General features: G+C 43.8%; 1 protein-coding gene across 1 annotated transcript in view; it reads left to right on the top strand.

The window, feature by feature from the left end:
* The window catches only part of FAM120A (family with sequence similarity 120A), a 33218-nt gene extending 19076 nt beyond the window's left edge, over window positions 1–14142 (top strand). Inside the window, exons 10-15 of the mRNA XM_010155209.1 lie at window positions 1593–1802; window positions 2924–3107; window positions 4056–4193; window positions 5687–5828; window positions 9436–9532; window positions 12174–14142. Coding sequence (XP_010153511.1) covers window positions 1593–1802; window positions 2924–3107; window positions 4056–4193; window positions 5687–5828; window positions 9436–9532; window positions 12174–12485 — 1083 coding nt within the window. The 3' untranslated portion in view covers window positions 12486–14142. The remainder of the gene's footprint in view (window positions 1–1592; window positions 1803–2923; window positions 3108–4055; window positions 4194–5686; window positions 5829–9435; window positions 9533–12173) is intronic.
* The last annotated feature ends 2982 nt before the right edge of the window (window positions 14143–17124 follow it).

Here is a 17124-nt window from a genome sequence, read left to right on the forward strand (position 1 = left end):
CAAGGAACAGCGATATTCCTTCAGCACATGGTTCCTTAAGCCACATGGTCTTCAGTGTCCGTTTTCAAAAGCAACACAATAAACAAGTAACATCGATGGGTAGAGGTCCTGGCAAAGAGTTATCAGTCTGTCTTAAGACCTGATGCAAAGAGAAGGAAATCCCACTGTGACAATTGCTGGTCTTGGAGATGTGAGAAAGGAATTCCCAGAGAAAGTTTTTTTTTTCCATTCCAGTACAAAATGAAAGGCAGAGGCAAGGCAAGTGACAAGCAGCATGCAATATTTTTGTTTCATGGAAATCGTTGTCCAAGTTTTACTTTTAATTGTACATGGCTCATTGCCATCACGTGTGTTGGTCAACTGGAGGATGCAGTGTTTCCTGCAGTGTTGTTACTGTCTTCATATGAAGCAGCTGCTTCTCTTTTTGCTGAAGTCACACAGAAAGGGCAGCTGAGTTTGAATCCAGCTGCATAGCTGCAAAGCGATGTGCATAGGCTTTTGGGTCTTAAAGGTTACTTATGCATAAGGAAGGTAAAGGAGTTTAATTTTAAAATTTAATGTCAAAGTCTTGAAAATGTTCCCAAGAAAGGGCTGATATTTTCGGAAGTATTTTAGAGAGCACTACTAGTGATATTTCCTTATGCCAGAGCTAAAAATGTATTTGCTGCAAGCAAATCCTTTTTGCTTCCACCACCTGGTATTATTCACTATTCAATTCTACCTTTGTGATCTATCCTGCATACTTAATAAAGCTGTTGTATGCATAAACATTACTTCATTAATAAGAGATTCATTCTAACAGCAAAATCTTGAATCAAGCTCATAGAAAATCCATTATAAAGGAGTTGGAAGGGAAATGTGGTACCTGGGAAGAAAAATTGAATGTGAACCTTGAGTTTATTCCTGAAACTTTCTACAAAATATCTCAGAAGCACAAGATTATTTGAAATCTATTTTTTAATGGCATTCTCTACTGCTTATTTCTTGTGTCTTTAAAGCTTTTCCTTGCTATATAACATGCTTTAGCATTGTTTGAAATACTGTGCTGCATATTTAGCAATGATCTTCATGCAGCTGAAGTGTGTCTGCATCTTATATGTGTCAGACACCACTTGTCACAAACTGATCGTGATGATTTTTCTTAAAACTTTTTCTTGACTTCTTGATGATGAATTGAGTTAAAACATTAAATGTTAGAGATGATTTTCTGTGTTTTGTCGTTGACAGAATAGGGTTTTTTGGGTTTCTCTCTCACTTCTAGAGTGGATGGATGGGCAGAATAGGCTTCCTGAGTACTGCAGTTTTGCCTGTGAAGGCGATAGCGATAGGTTCTGCTGCATTTTGCTGGTCAAACAGGCAGTCCTGTGTGAAAAGTCCGGATGACCTTTTAAAATTGCTCTGTTTTCAAGAGTTTTGAAAATAACGGTGTTGTGGTTTAACTCTGGCCAGTGAAATACCATGAAGATGCTCTCACACCTCCCCCACTCATTCTGTGAAGAGAGTTAATCCTGACTAAAACCAGCACAAATGGTACTATTGGAATAACTTTGGGTGGCATCTCGTTATTATTAAATTTACAATTTTTTTCACAGATTGAGAATCTCGATCCCCGAGGAATTCAGCTGTCTGCTTTATTTATGAGTGGTGTCGATATGGCACTTTTTGCAAACGATGCTTGCGGACAGCCAATTCCATGGGAGCACTGCTGTCCGTGGATGTATTTTGATGGAAAATTATTCCAGACCAAGCTCATCAAAGCAAGCCGGGAGAAAGTTCCGCTCATTGACCTCTGTGATGGTCAGGTGTGTATTTTCAGAAGTGTGCCGTAGGATGAAGTGTGCCAGATTTTCAGAACTGTTAGGTGTCGTTGGTTTATCAGTCCACCTATCCCCTCTGTACTTTTAAAAGGGAAATGTGAATGGCTGATAAGTGTTTTTCAGCTTTATTTACTCTCCTCTCTTGCTGATCATTGAGGTGGTGTTTTAGTAGCTTTGGAAAAAGTAAACTGGTGTAAATTTGAATTTCATTTTTTTTCCTCTCTGGAAACTGAAACTTGAATGCAGTGTTGATGTAATGAGTAACTTGGAGTTGAGAACTGTCTCTGCTCGTTTGTTCTTTTTGGGTCATGCTAGCAAGACTCACAAAGGACTAAGCTGCAGTGGTTTTACAGTGAAGGAAAATTAGTGATTTCTGACTTACTTCAGGCTGTGAAATCATTCTTATGGTCCTTAAGCTCAAAATCTTTTCTTGTTTCTTACAGTCATCTTAAAATACAAATGAATTACTTTTTTGTTGTATCCAAATCATGCAAAGTTGTTATCTAACTATAAAAACAGGAAACCGATAAAAACCAACAGTTTACTGAATGACCAAAACTTTTTGAGGTGAGGTATGAAATCTTAAAAAAACAGCTTACCTCTTCTTATTTCTGACTCAGGGAAACTAATTATAGATTAAATACTGGTGATGGCTGTGGTCCTTCTCAGGCTTGTTAGCCTTCAGACATGCTTTAGCCCATATACACAGATTTTGTTTTGCAATCCAGGTTTATGATATTTATTCTGTATAAAGTCAAGGACTGCATTAAGTGTTCAGGAGACTACAGATGGAGGTTTCTCAGTTCCTTTCTGGGAAAGCCCTTCTAACTTATAACTGTTTCTGTTACGGACTTCAGTATTTAGACTCCTGTCTCTACCGATCGGTAAAGATTTTCTTGTCGACAATTGGAATATCATTGAACCTAGTGGAAGGTGTGCAAGACAGATTAATCTAATTTTTTAGCTAGCTTTATGGAAGTTGTTTGCAGTAGTTAGCTACTCTTTTATTATTTTGCTTTCTTCTTTGAATTTGTTGTGTAAATGTAGCTTTATACAATTGAAATCAGAATTTTAACATCTCTTTGCACCCTTGTCTTTATTTGCAGGCTGAGCAGGCAGCCAAGGTTGAAAAGATGCGTCAGAGCATCCTAGAAGGATTAAATTTCTCCAGGCAGAACCATCCTCTCCCTTTCCCACCTCCACCTGCCATGCCTTTCTATCCAGCTTCTATGTATCCTCGACACTTTGGGCCAGTCCCACCACCTCAGGGCAGGGGGAGAGGCTTTGCTGGTAAGTAATGGGACAGCGGTGCGCAACATGTTGGTGTGAAGAGTTACCTTCTCTTTCATATTCTGAGAACTTACCAACTGATTTGCTTGTTCAACTTCATAGGAAAAATACATGAAAGCAAGTGGTTGACATGTGTTGTCATGTGTCAATCACTGTATTTTGTTGTTACTTTCATTAGCCATAGCCTAGCAAAATGGAATGTGTTGTATTGCTGCAGATTTCCATCAGGGGTTTTAGTAACTGTGCCAGATCAAAATATTTTTACCACTATTGTGTGAAATAGAAAAAAGAGGAATGGATCGACACTGGATATATGAAAAAGGCTCTTATGCACTGTACACTGCTTCAAGACGTTTATATTTATAAATATTAAGAATGCCTAAATGAATGGACACAGTTGTGTCAGGGTTGAAGATAACTTGTCCTCTTCCCCACCCCTCTGTGTTTTGCTACAGTCATTTAACCATTGGCACCCTTGAGTGTAAATACTGATATAACCATTCCAGGCTGTTTCTATAATTATTCCCTTTCTCAAAATCTCTCTGGTACCAAGGCCTGTAGGTGTATTGATACCGGACATTGGGAGTAAGATGGTCTTGAGGTGCCACAACTGTAGCCATTGGAGCTCATTGCCAAAAAATTGTCAAAGGCCTTTCAATGCTCATTATGCCGTAGAAGTTGGGATGCCCATTCCAAAGCCACGATAAAGGCCTGCTATTTGGATAAGAAAGACACCCTGTGCTCACTAAGGCAGCAGGACATCTTTGGCCAGGGGGCTTCCTTGGCAGTGATGGCTTGCTCCCACACAGCATGGCCTGCAGGAGCCTGGCCCTCCCTGCTGACTCTGGAAGGGTGGAAAGAGGCAGCAGCATCTCTGCTAGGGGTGTTCCCAGGTGTGTGGCCCCCTCACAGCTTTTCCCCTGTCTTTCTTTACCCTGGGTCTAACAGGAGTCTATGGCTTTGGAGGCCCTTATGGGGAAACAGTAGCCACAGGCGCTTACCGGGCCTTCCGGGTGGCGGCAGCAGCAGGACACTCCGGAGCCTTCTCTGGCAATGACAGCAACAGGACTAGCAAGTTTCAGGGCGGTAATTATACCCAAAACCCTTTTCTTAGAGCTTCTGACAACGGCTTCCTTCACTTTACGGTTTGGTCTGAGGCTTTCCTACTGACTGCCCGTCTCCCTTTCTCCCTAACTGTCTCAGCTCTCCCTCTCTAGAGCCTGCCCAGGCTGCTGTCCACTCTGCTCTCCCAGGTGCTCTCCCCAGGTCCCCCCTGCAAGCCCCCTCGGCATCAGCCTCTGTCACGCCTAGAAACCCTCCTCCCAACACAGGATAGCTGTAAAACTTAGAGTCTGTCTCCTGCGCTTCAAAATGCGAGGGTGGAATCTGTAATCAGCTGAACTTTGCTTGAATGTATTAACAGTCATTTTCTAAAATTCGGGGGCAGTTGAGCTTTTTGCAGAAACAGCCCAGTGTGGAAATGACTGACTGCGATGTTACTGCTAACCCATTCTTAGCTGGCATCACTGTCAGCGTGGGTACAGGCGTGAGATTCACTTCCCTACCTGTGTGCCCGTTGCTTGTCTCCTGTACAAGGTGGGCCAGTGGGAACCTGTTACTGCCAGTCCCCTGTTGAGGGTAAAATTTTTCCATGTATTCAGCTGTTTTTTTCTGGCCTCTGAGCTTTTCTCCTAAGATCAAACATGCCTCTAATGCTTCCTTGTGTGAATAACTTTGCCCCTGTAAACAATGTGCCTTTGAAGCTGAAAGTCTTGTACAGGGAGGTATGAACCTTTTTTAATTTAATCAGTCGTTTGGTTCCTAGTGTATTAATGTTTGAAGACTAATTGCGGCTGCGTAAATGCTGTGTTTTGTAACCCTTTTGTGCTGATGGTCTTACCAGTAACATCTGGCTCAGTTGCGCTTACCTAGATTTCTTGAAAAATATGTTATGCCCCAGTGTTGATTTTTAAGGGCAAAACACAGGTATAAGGATAGGAGCAACTTGAATTAAAGGTAACATTCTTATTTTAGACAATTGCAATTTTAGCTGCTTTCTTGGTAGGGGAAAGCTAAACCTACCTTTTACAAGATCAGTAAAATACTGTATTTTGATAACAACCTAGCACAGATAATTCTGTCTAGTAAGTTGTTCGCAGCAATTATAGTCCGTGTGTTTTACGCTGATATTTGCTGTTTGCTAAAACGTGCCTTTAAACCTGCAAAAACTACTTCTGCATTAGGAATGGAGGGAAAAAATGATGGTCAGATAGCTTGTAAAATTCCACTTCAGTGTCCTAATGCTCACCTGAAGTACATTCTCAGTTACTGAGACTGAAGTACTGATGTAAGAGAATTTTTCTTTTCAGAATTCGTATCTATTTTCTAAGAGGGGTGGGTGGGGGAGAAAGGCTTGGAGTCACAGTACTTCTGAAAGACTGCAAAGTGAGAAATAATCTCCTAGTATCAAAAGAGGAAACCGTGTATGAAATAAAACCTGGGCAAGCCAGGTTTCCGTTCATTCGAACTTGACTGTTGTGATTGTGAAGGTCAAGGTTTGGTTTTGCTTTTATGTGCAGGAGTCCAACCTATTCCTTCTCAGGGAGGGAAACTTGAAATTGCCGGCACTGTAGTCGGCCACTGGGCTGGAAGCAGACGCGGACGAGGGGGTAGAGGGCCGTTTCCTCTGCAGGTCGTTTCCGTGGGAGGACCAGCGAGAGGGTAAGTGCAATCTTCTGGGATATACTTTCTGTATGTGATTGAGTGGTTGCAGGAGAAAAAGTAAAACAGGGAAAAGTTGGAAGCATTAGAAATTGTATTCAAGAAAAGCATTTACATTCATTTTATGATGTTTTTAATCAGTTATTCAGATGAGGAAAAGCATTTTTTATGTGCCAGTAAAGTGTTTTACATGAGGAAATAATTTGGGGGATCTCTCTTACATGAAACTCATAAATACATTATACCTGATCAAAACTGTCACAGCACTCAATTACTTCCTTTGTCATGGTAGAACATTTATTAAACAGTAGGATAAAAATTTTAATAACTACGTTATGTAATTCTTCTGTGAAGCAGAAAACACCTGAAGGACATTTCTGGGTTTAATGGTTTTCTGCTACAGTCATGATGGGAGGTGTGCTTAAAAGAATATTAATTTCTTTGGCTCTTCCACTTCATTTCACTACAGCTGAAATTACAGGTGCTTAACATTTCTGAAAATTGGTAATTTGTTACAAAAATATCGAGTCCTTTACTTTTAAGATTACATTTTTTTCATAGGCTTAATTGTTCTGTGCCTCACAGAACTGTCCATCTTCAGTTAAGGTTGTATCTGTTACAGGAGGCAATCCCAAAGTAATGTGATTTATACATTATGTCTGTCTTTAACTGTACTAAAGGAATGGAGTAAAGTAGGTGTATTTATGCCATCCTGAGCCAGGAGTAAGTCTGAGCTGCATGAATTCCTCTCTATCCACTGATCTAATGAGGTGTGCTAAAGTCAGCAAGAGCTGTTGGAACAGCTGTCTTGTTGGACCGAGTGAGGAGATGGTTGGATCTGAAACCCTGGGAGAATGGGACCAGGAGGAGAAGCGAGAGCTGCTGGTGTGGGGACAGGGAGAGGTAGAAACAGCAAAAACAAAGACTAAAAAGTTCAGCAGCAGCAAATAGGATCAGCGTAGGAGCAGAGCTGACACTTCAGGGGAGCATATTTAGGTAGGAACCTTTTGTTCTCTAGAATGAGACTCCGTTGCCAAAACATGAGCATCCAGTGCTGTTAGATGCCTCAGACAACTGCCAGCCCACTGGGCAGGCTAGCGGGGTCTGTGGGACTCCTGCGCTCTTGGGCAGTAGCAGCTGGAGACCAGGGGAATAAGCTGAGGTGTGTGATGATGCACTGGGCTCCTTTGGGTTTTTCAATCTTACTCCTTGGTTTCACCACTTATATGAGGTTCGTGTGCAGTTTTAAGTCCTTCTGTTTGTGGATCCTCATGAAAGACAGCATCTGGCCTTCTACAGAGCTGGTTACTTTCCTTCAGTTAAATGCACTGGCTACAGGACTGTTTGTGGAAAACCTCCGGGCGGTTTATAGTGTCATAGTCAGGCTGCTCGCTGACTGAGGCACCCTGAGTGATGATCTGGAGACACCTGCAGGCTCAGATCTGGCTTACATTTACACATGCTATTGACTTCCTTCACAGAATAGCAGTTCCTCCATTTTCTGAAGAAGCAAATACATGAATTTATGCAAATCATCAGTAGCCAGGAGCTAACACTGGCAAGTCCTAAATTTGAGAGCCCTCTTTACCTGAGAAGCGGTCAGATCACTGAAAGTGTGTTATTGCTCCTGTAAGTACCTTTACGACAGGGAAATACTGTTCTCCAACAGTAGCTTTTGAGTTAGGAGATAACATACCCGACATCTGCTTTCTGTCGTAGGTACTTCGGGCAGTTAGGCCTGGGTGTGAGTTGTCACCTCAGAAAGACAGAACTGTCAGTGGCAGATCATCCTGTCTCCATCAAACCATGACCGGTTAAATTCTTCAGTGTAAAGTTACTAGAATTAGTCAAAGAGGGGAAAATTACTGCAGGCAGCTTATCTGTTTGTTGTGTCAGTTGATAATAAAAATAAAACCTAGTAGGAAAACATGCTAAGGCTAGTGTTCTGTGTGAAGACAGGTATTTTAAAGATTGGGGTCCTTGTTGGCAGCTGCTGTTCCGTACTAAAGAACACTGCTAGGAAACTGCACAGTGTGTTGCCTGCAGTTTGTCACCCAGTCCTGCATGCTTCGGTTTCGTTTTTTACTGGTTTCAGCGGAGGGGCTGAAACTGGTACATGTCAGTCTACGTTAGGCTTTTTTACACCATTGTCTCATGTCTCTCTGCAACACTGAACTTGGATGTTCTTCTGTAAAATTATACCAGCTGCTTTTGATTGGCTCTGATCCATGAGTATATTTAGTGTGATTTTTCTGAGTAGGAGAAATCTTACTCAGCTCCCTGAAGGGTACACTTTCACCTTGTAAAAAAGTTAGCAAATGGGATAGGTAAGCCCTGTTAAAACCTTTGGAAAGAATGCAGTGAGTTACACAAATGTAGTACACAACTTATTCCTCTTTTTATTCTTTGCTGTTGTTTTTAAATCCCACTATTTTATTTCTTCCTGCTCAGTGTGGGAATGTGCAGTGTGTGTGAAAAGACTTGCATGGCACAGATCAGTGTTTCTCCGCCAGTGTAGCGTAGCTTTTGCAGCAGAGCAGCCCAGGAAGCAGGAGCACTACAGAAAAGCTTACTTCCTCTTCAGGCGGGTTTGTACAGCTCCCAAGGACCCTGGGGGCGATGGGAGTTGTCGGCTATATGGAAATGGAGGCACAGTAAAATTGCTGCTCTCCTTTGTTGCCAGAATGGCAAAAGGGGCAATTGCAGCCCGTGCAGGTTAGAAAGTAGTCGGGGGGGGAGGGCCTGGAGCTGAGCAGCACCTGGCTGCTCTGTGCCAGCATTAGAGGGGTCAGTCTCATGCTGGGAATCCCTGTATCGGGCAGTGGATTTGGAGGCAGAGTAATCACCTGCTTCTACTAGAGAAAATTAGAACTTTTAGGTGCTTGATATAATGATAAGGAAGTTGAGTTTCTGCAGTTGATGGCATTAGCTGAGTGAAAGTTTGTTCTGATCTGATCTTTATTGAATCAAATCAAAAAGCTGCCAACTGATGTGTCCTGCTTGGAAGCCTCCATATGAAAGCATCCAAACTTGTGAAATAGCTACATGTCAGATATGGCTGAAGCCTCCTTTTTTTCCCTTGGGTTCTTCGATAATTTTATATTCGCCCATCAGAACTGAAGTAATTTCATATTTTGCTTTCCTTTCTTTCATCTGATTCCTTCTCTCTAGCATGTTTATATGTGGGAAGTGCTATTAAAAAGGAGAGATGGCCTTATAAATGGTTCAGATTGCTTGTGTATTTTTTTTAAGGTGGAAGAATTTTCAGGTCTGTTTTTAAAGCACTCTAAGGGTAATTTGACACTTTGAAAATGTTTCTGCATATCTTGAAAGTCCTCATTTGTTGTTCTTTGGAAGTGAAATATAGAAATTGTCATTTTATTGCTGCAAAACCTAAAGGTTTGTTAGGTTTTTGTATACTTGCAAGCAGTAGAACCCTGTAATTGTGAATTAGTTACTCATATTGCTGCTTTAAGGAAATGTAAATGTTAGTCGCTACCCAGGAAAGCTAGGGAAAAAAAATCTTCCCATAAAATAAAATTTAAAGTAATTTTAAACAAAGCTGATACATATCTTTTTTTTCTTTCTTTTTCCTCAAAACTTACAGGCGTCCTAGAGGAGTTATTTCCACTCCAGTGATAAGAACTTTTGGAAGAGGCGGAAGGTACTATGGGAGAGGTTATAAAAGCCAGGGAGCAATTCAGGTAATAAAGCCATGTGCCTGACTTCAAAACACTCTGGTTCACAGGCTAGCGTGGGTTGGAGTGCCAGAGCAGCTAATCTTGACAAGCACAACTTTAGGAGCGTTTCTTCCAGTGGTCTTTGCCTGTGTGTTGAAGCTGTAAGCTCCACAGCCAGTGACAGATGCCAGGCTAGTGTTGCACCTCAGTTACAAGCAAACTTGGGTTATGAGGACAGACGTGGGAAAACGTGTTTTGGTAGGAAGGCTGTGCCTACACAGCTCTAACCAGTCGTAGGAGTAGAAGAAAATTTAGGAAAATGGGAGAATACAAAGCTGAAACAAATTAGCCGTTTCTGTTCCCACCCCCATTCTTTCCCAGTTTCTTTTCTGGGACCATTGTCCAGCCTCATGAAGAAAAATTACTGGCAGTAGAAGGATCTAGTGTGGAAGGTGTCCCTGCCCATAGCAGGGGGGTTGGAACTGGATGGTCTTTAAGGTCCCTTCCAACACAAACCATTCTATGATTCTATGATCTTTGCTGCTGCATGGCTCCAAATGTAAGAACTTACTCTAAACTTCTAGGAAATAACAGACTGGTCTTTGCCCCTCTGAGCACACAGTTTCATTTTCAGTTGCAGTGTATTAAGTGTCTGTGAATCGTGGGGTTTGCCTTTTCCATGGGCCCTTTAAATACAGCTGAAGCAAACTCTTGTTTCATATAAAATGCCAATTTCTTCGGAGTATGTTTTCCTCCCTTTCCCGTTCTTGCTGCTATGCAGTTTTGAATGTTGATGCAAGTCCCAGTGGTAATGGATGAGTGGGTAGCAAATAGGTGGGAAACTTTGACAATAAATACATCATACGGATCTGCAGTTTGTCATGGAGACATTAGTATGTAAGAGTAGGGGGGTGTTTGCAGTTATCAGTAAGAGAAGGGATGTTCTCCAGTGGATAATGAAGCAACTATTAACTTCAAGAGAAATTTGTGTTCTAGGTGTAAAAATTCTAATACTTCCTTGTCAAATTTCTGTGTATACAGATTATATATGTGTACAGATGTACCTATGTATTTAAAGCTTTACGTCTTTTACTTGAAATAGAAGAGAATCCACTATGTTAATTATATAGTACCTAATTTCCAAGTACTTCAAACTTATGAAATAAAGGAAGCCCTGAGAAAGCTCCCAGATATTCTGGGCTTACTACGAGATTACATGGTAGACACAGTTCGGGTAGTACGTGTAGGTGGGTGGTCGATAGTGATGGCAAGTCAGTCAGCAAGTTTGGGTATTTAGATTTTTATTAATGATATGTAGTATGGAAGGTAAAGACTTGTGCTCTGAAATAAAACGCGAGTGTCAGGGAGAACTTGGGGGAACCATGGATAACAAGGAGGTTTTGATACCCGGTTGAGCTAACTGGCCGCAGTGTACTTCCCGCCTCGCAAACCCGGGCACTGAGGGCCGAGTGCCTCTGCAGGGCCCAGTTCAGGCATGTGTGTTTGCACCAGGTACCACCCTCCCCGCAGTGGCTTTGATCCTTGTCGTGAGACGATAACGAACCAAGGTTGAAGAATCTGTCTGAAAGAAGCAATTTGTAGTTATTAAACCTAAAGCACTGCCTATTTTTTCACAAGATGAGACCTTTCGCTCTGGAAGGAAACAAAAGCATGTATTTAACCCTTAGCGAAGCCTGTAAAAAGTACCTTTATAGGTGTGATGAATACTCGCTGTGTTCGTGTGCCAGTCATTTTGCCAGGATTTTTTGTGACCTTCTGAAAAAGGAGGTTTGCGTTCCCGATGCTAGAGAACAATAGTTCTTACTCACCTGCAGAATCTTTCAGCAGTTCAGGAAAGTACTAACCATGCTGCTTCTATTATGTCAAAATTAAGATCGTTACACTATGGAACTGTTGGCTGTTGTTTGAGGTGTATAAGATGTCCCTATCTTAGTCATTTCTCGGTGACTTGGCTTTGTTAACAGCGTGACAGATAAGTACGTTGCTACTTAGCAACCCAACCTACTTATTTTGTTTTGTTGTTTAAAGCCTGTTGTGTTTCCCGAACACTGAGGTGCATTGCTGCAGATACTTAAAAACTAAATATACGTTCTAATGCTGCGTAAAATGTTTTTCATTGCTCTGCTCCATCTTGTAAGATTCTATACTATATGCTTTTCCTATGAAGTCACTTTCCTAATCTGAAAGCATATAGACTAGGTGATGTTGCATGGTGCCTTAGCACTCCTTTAAAAATTGTCTGGAGAAAAGTTTTGGTTTGTATTTGAAGAACATGTAACCATGTCATTAAATTGTAACCTATATGAACCAAGAAGCAGAGTTAAGCTGTACGTTGATTCTCAGTTGTGGTGTTGCCAGACTTCTGTGTAGCTTGTACACTGTGAAGTAACCCAAGCGTCACAGTCAGAAAGGGCGTTTTGCCACAGGAGCATCCGGAGGTGCCTGGAAACGGTGCAGACTCTCTCTCGCCTGTGCCGTGCTGTTTGTTTTGTATGCCACTTCTGGTTTCGGCAGCACGCGGTACTCGGTAGTCGCTTGTGGTACTTCTGCACGCTGCATGCCGCCTAGTCATCGTGTCTTTGTAACAGACTGTACATACGTAGCGGTGGTTCCTCAGTAATTTTCTTCTTTTTTTAAAAAATAGGGCAAACCTCCTTATGCTGCTTCAGCAGAAGAAGTAGCCAAAGAACTTAAGTCAAAATCAGAGGAATCTAAATCCTCACTTGTGTCTTCAGATGGATCCCTGGCTGAAAATGGAGTTGTGAATGAGGAAAAACCAGCTTCCCAGATGAATGGGAATACAGGAGACATCAGGGCTTCCAATCAGTCTGAAAGTGCCTTGAGTAATGACTCTAAAATGTGCAATACAAATCCTCACTTAAATGCACTAAATGCAGACAGTGTTTGCCATAAAGATGATGCTCTTGAGGCCACTGTCTTAAAAAAAGAAGAGTAAACTTATTTTTTATAGAGGGTGAAGGATGTTGGGAAGGGTCAGGATTAGGAATATCTGGAAAGAAAGAGAGCCTACAGTTACGTACATTTTTTCCTTTCCGTAAGAGAAAAATGAGGACTTTGGAAATTCGGATCCCTCTTTGATGTCAGAGATTTAAACAACACATTTTTAGTTTTAACCAGTTGTAGTCAAAATGCTACAATAAAACAAAAAAAGGAAGAGAATGAAGAGCATTTGACTCCCGCACTTAAAATGAAGTATACATAAAGTTTAAACTGGTTATGACAAAAGCTTGTAGTTTTGTTTTTTGAAATATAAAGAAAACAAATTTTGGCAGTCTTTAAGTATATATAGCTTAAAATATAATTTTTAGTACTTGGCACCATATGTATGCCATTATATTTGATTTTGCATTACTGTGTCACAATAAAGCTTTCTTTAAGGCTTTGATTTCATGATTATGGGGGGAAAAAGGCACAACCACAGTTTTTTCTTTCTTAAATTTCATCACCGTTGATGTGGTTCTTTTGTGTTAAAATGTGCAAACTATCGAAACTAAAAATTATAGAGTAATATGGCAGTTCTGCTGATTTTAAATATACATCATACATACTTTACAAGCAAGTTAAATGGAGATAAACTTGAAATCATAGAAGATGCAAATGACCTTTCAAAATAAACACAATGTGTTCTGAAACTTTTTGTGACTAATACCATGCATCCGTGATCAATGAACTATGTGGTTTTGAATCAGACGTAGACCATTAGTGCTACTATTTGAGCTAAACTTCTGCATGGTTCATAATTTTTAAAGTGTGTAGTTAATATTATGCATGTTATTGTCCTCTTTCTTCCATTCTTACAAGTACTGTGCCCATTTGCAAAACAAAAAGCTAATAATCAGTAATAGTCCTATAAAAGATGTTAACTATGTTTAGTCATTGACTGATCTTGCTCTAACCTTAAAATTTTGTGATTATTGACCTCTGTTGCATTTATTCTAAAACTTAAAAAAAAAAAATTATCTAGCCGTTTTGAATATCAACGTTACCCTGGTGTACTCATTGCTGTATGCATTATTGTTCTCTGTTGCTGTTTTATGCCTTCATATTAGCAAATATGAAATTCTGTGAAAAACAAAAAAAAAAAGCTTTGATCTTCAAAAAAAAAAAAGTACCCCCCTTCTGTAGCAGGAAACAAATGGCTTGTTCTTGAGAACTTTCCCATCAAGAATTTAGTATAAGCAAATATACCTGTATCATTTTGATGTTTTTGTTAGTGTTTCCAAACTTAATGTACTTCAAAATCAGAATCATTTCTTTATATTCGTTTTCATATAATTCTCCTGATGCTCTTCATCACACATTAGTGATCAGAAATGAGGTGTAATTCCCCATTCCCTGCCCGCAAGAGCTAAGTAGGTATCTTAATGTAAGTTGAAGGGAGTTCTGCCCCAACTCATGGATTGTGCAAGAATGAACTACTGTTGGGTTTGGTTGGTTGTAGATGGATTGTGGTGTGGTGTATTTGAAGGCTATTGAATGCAACTTACAGTGCTTAATAAAAATCTTTATTCTTTTAGTATAAAATACTGTATGCCTTTTTTGTCAACTATTTTTTTAATTAACGTGTAAATAAAAGTTTTCCTATGCCCAAATAAAGCGCTTGAGTTAGCAGACTACGTGATGTCCTCCAGAAAGAGGGAGAGGGAAAACTCGGCCTCCACCCGCCTCTGCTGCTGGGGGTGCCGCGCTGGGCCGGAGTGACGCCTTGTCCTTTGCACGCGACGCAGCTGCTTCAGCTGTCCACCCTTCAGCGCACGCTGGCCGAGAAGAGGAGGTACGGCAGGGTGGTGAGAGATGGCAGGTAAGAGGGAAGTGACGGGGGCAGTTCTCTAAAGAAGGCACCGGCCAGCCCCAAGTGGTGGCAGGGTTTGAAAACCGAGGTGATGGACGGTGCCCGTGTCTCGTCTCCTCGTAGCTGAGAATAAATTCCTGTGGTATGCGGGCGCTTTCTCTACGTCGTGGATCATACGTCATGGGAGGAGTTAACACGTTTCTATCTTGCCTGACAGCAGAAGAGCCTTTCTGTCTGGGCACGCCCTTGCTGGCAGCGGGCTCTGGCTGCGTGTTCAGCCGTCGACCGGTGCCTGAGGCACGCCGCTCCGACGGGCTTGCCCTGAGCGTTTCTGACCTCGCGTCTGCAGGAGCGCTGCTGCGGGCTTGGCTGTGGATGCAGCTCGGAGCAGCCCAGCTGCGGTTTGTGCAGGTGACGGCAGTCGGTGTCCCCCCGTCCGGAGAGGGGCGATGGTGCTGGTGTTGGGGCAGCTCTCGGGGTCTCGCTGCTGAGCGCTGGTGGGACCCTTTCCTTCCTCCCCTGCACTGCCGCAGTGTTTAGTAGCACTGCGCCACGTTGGATCTCGTCTAGCCTGGAAATACTCTCCAGCCTCTCGTGCTGGTGCAAGAGGCTGGAGGTTCAGTTGCGCCCCTTGCCAGCAGTTCCACTCTTCTAGCATAACCCGGGTCTCAAGCGTGGGACAAACGCCACCGGCAGAAATGAAGGTGCTTGGGAGATGTCACCAAGGTGCCCCATGCTGCGGGCGCAGGCGCTTCTCCTGCCTTGCTGTAACTGGCTGCACGGGTTTTCCTGGTGTGACACGCTCTCCTCACAAGTGTGACTGGAAGTGGGGTGTGAAGGTACAGCAGAGTAACGAGTTCGTTGGCCCAGAGGTAAGGGGCTGCAGTTACGGTGAAAGGGTTTGGCTTGCACGCGTGTGTGCTTGACCTCAAGCGTATTTTCTTCAGTGAAACTCTTGCCATGGCCCTGGAGAGGCTGAAAGCAGCTCCTTGGGCAGTAACTGCTGGGCCCGGAGGAGGCTGAGCCTTCAGCTGTTGGCAGGTGCCGGTGGAAGTAGCGACGGGGACGTCTCGCAGATAGCAGAGCTCCCTGGTCCCGACTGGGACCATCGCTGACCACCCTGGAACCAGCACCGGGGTTCCACTTAGCCCCCTGCACCGCAGGGGTGGCGAGTTCAGGGGGTGCAGCGGTGGGCTGAGAAGGGGCTGGTAGGCGAGGGGAACCCAGCGATGCTCTGTGAATCTGCACCCCTTAGGGGCAAGTACAGGGCTGCCCGAGAAACTTCCTGCAGGAAATAAGGTTAATTTTGCAGGAAATAAGGTTAATTCAGTCCTCTTCCAAAGACTTAGGCTGACTCTGGGACTGGTGATCCTACAGAATGACCAGGTGCTGCTTGGGCTCGCTCCTGAGGAGTGCCTGGTGCGCATCAGCAAGTATGTTCCCTTATGCCCCGTGTCACGTGACCCTCTTTAATGCGCCGATGAACGGTTTTAATGATCTACGACCTGCGTGTGGCCAGGCTTTCTGCATCCCCTGTGACAGTGCGTGGGCTGCAGCGGGACAGCAGCTCGGCCTGGGGCGCGGAGGTGGTGATGCTGCTGGCTTGTGTTCTGCTGGGGGTCCCTTGGGGCTGCCTGCACCCTGTCGACACTGGGATCGGCAGCACAGGGCTGTGGCGCGGGGGGGGCAGGGGGGGTTGTTAGGCTTTTCAAGTGTTGGCTGTAGGCTTCCTGTGAGTGACCTGGAAAAAGGTTTTGGGCACCGAGCGTGGAGGCTGGAGCCAGCTCTGGCCATGCAGCAGGTTTTGCATTGAAGCACGCCCCTGTGGGTGCAGCATCTGGAACGGGGGCCCAAGGGTGGAGGGGCTTACTGATATTTGTAAAGTCCAAAGGACTGTGACAAGGAATAGAATAGAACAGAATCACAGAACGGTTTGGGTTGGAAGGGACCTTAAAGATCATCCAGTTCCAACCCCCCTGCCATGGGCAGGGACACCTTCCACTAGACCAGGTTGCTCCAAGCCTCATCCAGCCTGGCCTTGGACACTTCCAGGGATGGGGCATCCACAGCTTCTCTGGGCAACCTGTCCCAGTGCTCCCCACCCTCTCCATGAATAGACTAGAAATTTTAGCTGGGAGGAACCTACAACTGGTCCAACTGCCTGGACTCTTCAGGGCTGCCCAAAAGTTAAAGGAAATCATGAAGGACGTTGTCCAAATGCCCCTTGAACACTGAGAGGCTTGGGGCACCCACCTCCCCAGGAAGCCTGTTCCACTGTTCAACCACCCTCTTAATGGTAGAGTCCTCATTATTCCGGTGGCCAGTATCTCGTTATCCTTCTCCACAGCAGGAGAGTTGCCCGTTTGGGCAGGGAGACGAGGCCGCTGTCCATCCCATGCCAATGGCCTTAGCTGTTGGCTGGGGGCTGCTTGCCCCCCCTTGTAGGCAACTGAGACAGCGGCACTCCTCCCTGGGCTGGCCTCGCTAATTGGTTAACTGTTGTTAACGACTTGGCACGAGCTGTGTGTGCCACACTCGGTCATTTTTACTGCATTTTTAACCTCCGGTCGTCAGCGCCGGCGGGTGGGAATTGCCGACGGTGGAGGCGGTTTAGGGGCCAGGGCTGTCTGTGCAGGGGAACCTCCGCGCCGGCATCCCAGAGTGCTTTTCGTTCTCTGCCCTGGCGCGTTACGTGCAGCAGCGTTGTGTTACGGATGCAGGAAAATGAGATTTAAGCTGTCGGCTAGATGGCAAGTGGCCACACGGCCCCCTTCACCGGGGC

The sequence above is a fragment of the Eurypyga helias genome, unplaced genomic scaffold (genome assembly GCF_000690775.1).
Source record: "Eurypyga helias isolate BGI_N326 unplaced genomic scaffold, ASM69077v1 scaffold4557, whole genome shotgun sequence".
NCBI classification, from domain to species: domain Eukaryota; kingdom Metazoa; phylum Chordata; class Aves; order Eurypygiformes; family Eurypygidae; genus Eurypyga; species Eurypyga helias.